This window comes from Phocoena phocoena, chromosome 19, assembly GCF_963924675.1.
Source record: "Phocoena phocoena chromosome 19, mPhoPho1.1, whole genome shotgun sequence".
Lineage (NCBI taxonomy): Eukaryota > Metazoa > Chordata > Mammalia > Artiodactyla > Phocoenidae > Phocoena > Phocoena phocoena.
Genome location: NC_089237.1, coordinates 44273489 through 44282470, shown reverse-complemented (window position 1 = coordinate 44282470; position 8982 = coordinate 44273489). Strand labels below are relative to the sequence as shown.

Sequence of the window (8982 nt, the reverse complement as noted above, 5' to 3'; positions counted from 1 at the left end):
CGGGAGAGGCCACAACAGTGAGAGGCCAGCGTACCGGGGCGGGGGGAGGCGGGGGAAGCGCAAAGAGTATGTGACAAAGGGCCTAATGGAGAAGGGCCAGTGACCCTCAGTCCAAGGAGTCTAGCAGGGAAAGGGTTAAGAGGCAGGGCCTTCCAGAACCCGGGAAAGTGCCCCACCCAAGGGGAGGGGCCAGCTGGTGGATTAAAAGGGAGCAGCTTGAGTGGAGAGGCAGGAGGAACAGGGTTTCCCTACTTCCAAAGGCCTTAGTCTGCAGTTCCAGCCCCAGGTAAGTGTTCCTCCTCTGGGTCTGTCTGCTTGTTGGTCTGACCAGAGGAAATCTTCCGCTCCATTATGTGATCTCTGGCTTGTTAAACCCCGGCACTGGGTCCCTAAGGACATCTCAACAGACCCTAGCTCTGAAGGGCTCTTTGGATCAGTCCCCTTCAGGTCTGCCCTTGACCACAGAATCAAGGAGATGCCGGCCAGGGAGTGGGGAGCTGTGTCCATCCCTGACCTGTCCTGCTGTGCCCCCAGTGCTTGGCTCTCTCTGCCACAGTGCTCTCCAAGCCATGCTCCCTGTGCCTCCTGCAGGGCCCTGGCTGGGATATCATCATATACTGTAAGTTTGTGATGAGACACTACAGTATAGATGATGTACTAGTCCGGGTACTCCCAGCTCTGGAGGCTGATGAAGAGGCCAGGGGTTGCAGCAAGCCCACCGTGCTCACTGCTCAGCCTATCACAGCCTGCCGACCGCCAGGGCACTTGGGGGTGGCGAGGAAACCGTTACCATTACTGAGTTTAGTAATGGTAACGGTTCTCTTGCTGCACCCAGAAAACGTGCCAAGAAGATTGCTCGGGACCCTGGAGCAGCCTACTGAAGGGAGGGAGACTCCAGCTCAGACAACGGGGTAGGGGTGGAAGGAATGGGTACGTTTTCTCTTTCCTGTTCTAAAGAAATAAAGATGAGACCCAGAATGCTGCTTGTCTTTTAACTTTATTAGCATCCGAGATTGGAGAGAGGGATCAAGGACTTGAGGAGCAGGTGGGAGGCACTGTCTCACTCAGGACACGTGGGTCCTTCCACAGCTGCAAGGTGTACGAACTGAGGGGAGAGGGGAAAGAGCTCCCTGCTAACAGCTCAGGAAGAAACTCAGCCCAATGCCAGGTGGCAGAAGTGCTCCCACACCAAAGGGCCAGCTTCTAAGACCTAAGTAGCTACAGGCCCAGGCAGAGGAACTACGTGGGAACCAGGCTAAGGCAGATTCCTTCCTCCAGCAGGAGGCACGGCTGGGCAGGGGCTGTGCAGACTCGGCCAGCCACCCAGTCACTGTCCAGGCCCGGCTCCAGGCCCTGAAGGCCCCAGGTAAGGGCAGCTCTGGTCAGTGGCTCCCGCCAGCAGCTTGGGCGGGGATGCCTTGGGAAGGATATCAGAGGGTGGTCACTTGAGGAGTTTCACAGACAGGCGGAGCTGAACTTCACAGAGGAAGATGTTCATGAGGTCGCGGCCCACCTCCTGTGCCACCTGGGAGATCAGGTGCCCTTTCGGACCGATCAGGATCCTCTGAGGGTGGGGTAAAAGACAGGGACGTGAGCCTGCTCTCAGAGCTCCCAAGCAGTCAGGGAAGAACCCCTGCCTAACAGAGTATTGGTCCCTCCTCCAAGCCTGGCCCTGCTTACCATGTGAGATTCTTTGGGCACCAGAAGCTTCTGCTCAATCATCAGCTGCCCGTTTGGCCCTTCCTCCCACATTACCGTCTTCTGCACAGGGAGACATCAGGACTGGTCAGGCAGGCCCCTACCCACGTCCTCTTTGGGACCCAGCTGTCTGCCCCGGGTGTGTGCCTGATGGAGAGCCCCATGACCCCTAACTGTGCCTGCACCTGCTGCACGTTGTAGGGCACCTCCTGGGGCAGGTACTCCAGGAGCTTCTCTCGGATCATGTTGGCGCAGATCTCCTCAGGCGTCTGGCTGGTGAGGACTCCACTGTGGAACTCCCAGGGCCCTGGCCGGGCCTGTGCCAGGAGGTATTGCTAAGGGCACAGAGGGAGTAGGTAGGCATCTCAGTCCCAAGCAGGACTTTCCTCTCACTCTCACTTCCAGGAGGAGGAACTCTGAGGCTTGTCTTCACATGGTGGAAACCAAGGGCCAGGCTATGGTCAAGGCTAACTGACCTTTAGTGTTTTCACATCCTCCTGGCTTAGGGCTGACAACATGAAGATCTCCTGGAAGTGTGGCCAGCCAACCCGCTGAGGGTCTCCCACAGACAGTGTGTTTGGGCCCTTAGCTGCTGGGCTGGAGCAACGGTTGCCCGGCTGCGAGCAGACAGCCTGCCTCGTTTTGAGCTTCTTGCCATTGACCACACCTTCAGTGAGGGCTGCTGTAAGCTCCAGGAGAACTGACTTCTGCTTCAGGCAATCAACCTGGGGGTGGGGGACAGGCAGAGGACTGTGGTCAGTGAGACGGGACCCTCAAAGTAGACCCCTTCCTCAGGTAGGTGGTGCTCACCTTGTTCATGACAAGGATGCTGGGGACTTGGGAGAACTGGGTCAAGCACTGGAGCACCTGGGGACTGAGCTGGTTCCGAGTCCACTTGTCCGAGACATCCACAAGAACCACAACTGGAAGTTGGCAGTGTAGGGAGGACAAGGTTATGACCACTCATTCCCCCCAACCCCCAAAACTTCCAGGGTATGGGATCTGGCCAACCCCCATCCCCCTAAACTATCAGCAATGAGAGGCCATGACCATGTAAATTGGGCTTCAGATTCCCATCCTGAGCCTAACCCAGATCAGCAGATTCCATGCTCTTCCATGGATCTTCCAACAAAGAGCGCTCCAGATGGTGCCTAAGGGACAGACATACATAGATCAGGAAGGGTCTTGGGAGTGATGCCCTCCTGAGGAGGGATGGGGTGTGATAAGGGGGTTTTCCAGCCCCTACGATGGAATCTCCCCACTCCCTCTTCAACACCTTTCCCCGCTACAACTCCCTGTTTCCCCAGGTATTACCTTTTCTGTTTAGCAGGGCTGATGAGGCCAGGTGTGTCAAATAGAATCTAAAATCAGGAAAAAGAGATGCCCAGACCCCCAACCCCAGGAGGAAAGATTATGGCTGGGTAGTGAAAGGTCACCCACCCTTGACATCAGGAGCCTGCCCCCACTTCTTGGCCAATTTTTACCCACCAGCCTTGCTTTAATTCTAGATAGGATCCAGGAGAAAGAGAGCAACTGTGAATATCTGGAAGATTAGGAAGCAGTAAAGAGGCAGTGAGACCTTTCTGACTAGATGCCAAAGGGGGAAGGTAGAGAGAGAACTGCATAGGCTTAAAAGGAAGAGGAGCCCCCTTCCCTCAGAGCAGTGAGCCTAACCATCATTTTCTTCAGGTCTAACAGTAAGGGAGACCCTCTTAGCTTCAACCCCTGTCCTGTTTGCTGGACATCCATTACAAGTACCCACCACCTGGGTCTCTTTCTCTGTGATGACCCCCAGAGCTTGGCTGCGAGTGGTGTGCACCTTCTGGGAGACAGGGAACACCTGCCAGGAACAAAGAAGTCCCAAGTGAGGTCCCAGATCCCTCTAGAACAATCCACGAAGTCACAGTAAGAAGTGAGAAATGAAAGGGTCGGGGGTGTCAAGGATGCAGCATACTTTTCGGCCCAGCAGCTGGTTGGAGAGGGTTGATTTTCCTGCATTCGGGGCACCCAGGAGGACCGCTCGTAGGACTCGGGGGTTCTCAGGCATGTCGGGGCGATGGACCAAGAGGAGATCCTGCTCATCTGTGTGTGGGAATGGGAGGGGAGTGAAAGGTAGTGCAACATGGATCCCCTGTCAGGTACTTGGTCCTACGCATCCACAAAGGGAATATGGATACAAGATTCATGCATCAGGTTGAAGCCGAGACCTGGCTTTGAGATTCAGTTTGTCCATTACGTTGTTTATATGCCTATAACTATAGTTCTCTAATTGCTCTAAGCCCCTTAGTTTTCTCATATGTAAAACAGAAATGGTATTAATGACTACTTACTGTATAACCTTCTTTTTTTTTTTTTGCGGTACGCGGGCCTCTCAGGAGCACAGGCTCCGGACGCGCAAGCTCAGTGGCCATGGCTCACGGGCCCAGCCGCTCCGCGGCATGTGGGATCTTCCCGAACCGGGGCACGAACCTGCGTCCTCTGCATCGGCAGGCAGAACACTCAACCACTGCGCCACGAGGGAAGCCCATAACCTTCTTTCGACCATTGGCAATTGTGTAAAACCACTCAGCACAATGCCTGGCACTTAATACTCAATAACCTTGTGGAATCGTATTGTGTAGTTGTGCCCAGTAAATGTATGTACATGTGTGAAAGTATCTCTATACCAGATAAAGCCAGAAATCCCTCCAGCTCTATCTTACCCTACTAAGGGTACAATGAAGGCTCTGCAAGCTTTCTCAGTCTTTCTGTAATTGCTCCTCATGACACTGCATCATAATTACCAGTTTTTGTGTTCAGCCTTTAGTCTATGCTACTTGAAGAATAGAGGGTGCTATTTCCAGGTGTACAGTTGACCCTTGAGCAACATGGGTTTGAACTGTGTTGGTCCACTTATACGCAGGTTATTTTGTTTTTTTATTCTTCACTAAATGTGTACTATGCGGTGTGCAGTTGGTTGAATCCTCAGATAGGAATCGTGGATACGGAGGAGCTGCATATACGGAGGGCCCACAATAAATTATATGAGGATTTTCGATTGCATGGGTTCTGCACCCCTAACACCTCTGCCCCGAGTTGTTCAAGGGACAACTGTAACTCAGTGTCTTGACAAGTAGATGGGTCAAGCTTGCTCCCCATGTGAGGACAGAGAGCCACAACTCTTCCATGCCTGTGGCCCTTCAATCTCCTGCTCTTTGTGAACGTCTGTGGTTGTGACCAGATCGGTTCCCTCTGGCTCGAAAACTCTTAGAACCTATATCTCTTTCCTATGAGATCCTTCACTGCTCGCTTCCATCTCTCGGGGCCTCAAGATCGTTTTCTGTAATACAGAGCCAAAGACGATATCCCCAGAGACTGAGGGGTTTCCCCGACACAGGACTTTCTGTGCTAAAACAGTGACAATTCCAGACAAATCTATCTGGGCCCTTTACCTCTGTGCATGGACACGGCGGGGACGCGAAAATTCAACGAGCTGTCTGGCTGAGAGAGTCCGAGGAAGCAGTCCAGGGCTGAGCTCTGGCCATTCGGGCGAGAAGCCGAGGCCAGGCGGGGACCAGAAAAGGCCGGGCCCGAGACACAGGAGACGCACCTCTGCTGACTGCCCAAGAGCAAGGGGAGCCGGGTCACCCATTCCCTCGCGGCGTCGGGACCCGGCGGCCAAACCCCTAACACTGTTCGAAGGAGCTCAGCACCTCGCCTGCCGGGGGCAGCCATCGCAACCGCAAGGCACTCCGGGAACTCCCAGGAACGCACCTATGATTGGACAGTGCTGCGGAGAGGCGAGCGAGCGGGAGAGAGCTAGATCGGCCCGAACAGAGCGGAGGAACATGGGACATTGGAGGTGGGCTGGAGTTGGAACCGCTCTGGAGACTGCCCGAGGCTAAGGAACGGGGAAAAAGTGTATTTAGAGTTTGTGTGAGCTTGAAGATCTTTTGGATTCTCATACGCATCGTGTTTTCTTCTTCTCCTGCCAAAATTTTGTAGAAGGCCCTTCTAGCCCTGCCTCATGAAAGACTACATCTCCCACGAGGCCAAGCGGCAAAATCGTTCTCTTAGCGCCTGACCTCACTAAGCGGGAGAAACTCGCTCAACGAAGGAGGGATGGTCCGGGGCGTGGGACCGTGTACTGCTCCCCGTGAGGGTCTTTTTAGTCCTTTCCAGCCTCAGGCTTGCAGGATCCCCTCCCAGTGCCCTCTGGCTTGGCCTAGCGTCGGCAGCGGCCTTCGGCAGTCTGTATCTTTACTTTATGGGAGCCTCCTGTAAGGAAGGGTCGGTGTTCCCGATGAGCAGCAGACCCGGATTTCCCTCCTGTAAGACTCGGCTACTATCTCTCTGAGGCCATTCCTTTCTGGAGAAAAACCAGAGGGTCTGCAAAGGGAGAAGAAGCGGCTTAGTCACCTAGGATCTCCCGGACTGCCTTAGCGGCCTGAGGAACCTGATATACCTTGGCCGATCTGTGGCCTTAAGCCCTCTCTTCATCCTTTGAAGCCTCAGTCAGACTTTTGGAATTGAGGGATAAATCTCGCGGGTTTGGAGGTGCTGAGGATACAACAATGAACAAAGCGGACAGAAATCTCCAGCACGGGACTTGTATCCTGGGGGCTCTGTGTGTGTGTGTGTGTGTGTGTGTGTGTGTATATGAGAGAGAGAGAGAGATACGTAAGTGACCTGTGACCTGACAGGAATAGTTTCAGTAGGATGGTCTATGTGAAAGCCTAAATGGAGTGGGTTTAAGAGAGAATGAGGGGAAAGGAATTGAGGGCGGCCAGAATATATATACAACTCTTACCAGAGGAGCAGAGCAAAAGAGAATGGTAACACAAGAGTGGAAGAGAGGGGTGGAGTTAAGAGACGATTTCCTTTTTCTTTTTTTTAAGATTGGAAGTTTTTGTTTGCTCATGGTAGTGACCTAGTAGAGAGGAAGAAATGGATGATATAGGACAGAGAGGGGAGAATTGTTGGAGGATGGTAAGAACCAACTGGCCAGGCTGCTGTTGTCGGAGTGGATGCTGAGTGTCCAGAGAAGCTCTTAGTGACATGGATTGACAGAGCCTTGGGCAGCCAGATGCACTGATGGTTTGCAAATGGTGTCAGGTTCCAGCTTTCAGGCTGCCTGCTCTGTTAGTAGGAGAAACAACCTTTTTGGAACATGATATTCTGGATGTCCTTTGGGCATATGGGTGTCCAAAGAAAAAGATGCTACTAAATATGAGACAGCCAACAATCAGAAAAATACAAATCTTCCTTCATGGACAGTTAGGTGAAATACCATTTCAACTGCAATTTAGGGGAAGGGAAATGTCAGGTTAAACAGTAGTTGAAGAGCTTAATTGCATAAATGCAACTATCACCCAAGGAACACATATTAAGTACTACAGTGGTGGTAACAGATAACAGTGAAAGAATCCCAGGGAAGACACAAAAACTTAGGGGAAATGAGTCAAAGTGTCTTGTTAATTCTCTTCTTTCCCAGAGATTTTCTATCAAGGGATATTGTGGGGGGAATTTTGTATTTTGTGAGGTTAGGAGAGATTAATCAAATGAATCAGACTGCCTGGGTTCATATCTCAGCTTCACACTTATTAACTGTGTGAGTTTGGACAAGTTATTTAAACTCTCCACATGTCAGTTTCCTCATCTGTAAAATGCAGATGATAAACATATTTACCTAATATGATATGTTCATTTGAATCTAGGGTTTAGAACAATGTAGGCTCTTAATAAATGTTCCTATCTTAAGGCTGCTTTACCCCCTCAGAAACCTTGTTCCATGAGTTATCCTTTCTTTTCTTTTTTTTTAAATAAATTTATTTATTTAATTAATTTATTTTTTGGCTGCCTTGGGTCTTCGTTGCTCCGCGCAGGCTTTCTCTAGTTGGGGCGAATAGGGGCCGCTTTTCGTTGCGGTGCGTAGGCTTCTCATTGCAGTGGTTTCTCCTGTTGCGGAGCACGGGCTCTAGGCGCGCGGGCTTCAGTAGTTGTGGCACGCAGGCTCAGTAGTTGTGGCTCGCGGACTATAGAGCATAGGTTCAGTAGTTGTGGCGCACAGGCTTAGTTACTCCGCGGCATGTGGGATCTTCCTGGACCAGGGCTCGAACCCATGTCCCCTGCATTGGCAGGCAGATTCTTAACCACTGCTCCACCAGGGAAGCCCCTATCCTTTCTTTTCTGTATAGACAATTTCTCTCTGTACTATATTCCTCCCATCAGTGTGTGTGTGTGTATATATATATATATATATATATATATATATATAGTTTTTTTTTTTTTTTTCGGTACGCGGGCCTCTCACTGTTGTTGCCTCTCCCGTTGCGGAGCACAGGCTCCGGACGCGCAGGCTCAGCGGCCATGGCTCACGGGCCCAGCCGCTCCGCGGCATGGGGATCTTCCCAGACCGGGGCACGAACCCTCATCCCCTGCATCGGCAGCTGGACTCTCAACCACTGCGCCACCAGGGAAGCTCCAGTATATATATATTTTAACATCTTTATTGGAGTATAACTGCTTTACAGTGTTGTGTTAGTTTCTGCTGTATAACAAAGTGAATCAGCTATATGCATACATGTATCCCCATATCCCCTCCCTCTTGCGTCTCCCTCCCACCCTCCTTATCCTACCCCTCTAGGTGGTCGCAAAGCACCGAGGTGATCTCCTGTGCCATGCAGCTGCTTCCCACTAGCTATCTATTTTACATTTGGTAGTGTATATATGTCAGTGCTACTCTCTCACTTTGTCCCAGCTTACCCTTCCCCCTCCCCATGTCCTCAAGTCCATTCTCTACATCTGTGTCTTTATTCCTGTGCTGCCCCTAGGTTCATCAGAACCTTTTTTTTTTAAGATTCCATATATATATGTTAGCATAAGGTATTTGTTTTTCTCTTTCTGACTTACTTCGCTCTGTATGACAGACTCTAGGTCCATCCACCTCACTACAAATAACTCAATTTTGTTTCTTTTTATGGCTGAGCAATATTCCATTGTATATATGTGCCACACCTTCTTTATCCATTCATCTGTCGATGGATACTTAGGTTGCTTCCATGTCCTGGCTATTGTAAATAGAACTGCAATGAATGTTGTGGTACACGACTCTTTTTTGAATTATGGTTTTCTCAGGGTATATGCCCAGTAGTGGGAGTGCTGTGTCGTATGGTAGTTCTACTTTTAGTTTTTTAAGGAGCCTCCATACTGTTCTCCATAGTGGCTGTATCAATTTACATTCCCACCAACAGTGTAAGAGGGTACCCTTTTCTCCACACCCTCTCCAGCATTTATCATTTGTAG

General features: G+C 51.0%; 1 protein-coding gene across 3 annotated transcripts; it reads right to left on the bottom strand.

The window, feature by feature from the left end:
- Positions 1-984: 984 nt before the first annotated feature.
- ERAL1 (Era like 12S mitochondrial rRNA chaperone 1) lies at positions 985-5424 on the bottom strand. 3 transcript variants are annotated; one of them, XM_065897049.1, is made up of 10 exons: positions 5130-5424; positions 3653-3780; positions 3461-3538; positions 3013-3059; positions 2788-2849; positions 2509-2621; positions 2175-2423; positions 1884-2033; positions 1681-1761; positions 985-1564 (listed from the first exon to the last, which is right to left on the bottom strand). In XM_065897049.1, the coding sequence occupies exons 1-10, from the start codon at positions 5410-5412 to the stop codon at positions 1442-1444; spliced, it is 1314 nt and encodes a 437-aa protein (XP_065753121.1). In that variant the 5' UTR covers positions 5413-5424; the 3' UTR covers positions 985-1441. The 3 variants fall into 3 exon arrangements, with proteins under 3 accessions (XP_065753121.1, XP_065753119.1, XP_065753120.1); XM_065897047.1 differs by having other exon boundaries at positions 1442-1564; positions 3464-3538; positions 5130-5412; XM_065897048.1 differs by lacking the exon at positions 2175-2423 and having other exon boundaries at positions 1442-1564; positions 5130-5412.
- Positions 5425-8982: the final 3558 nt, after the last annotated feature.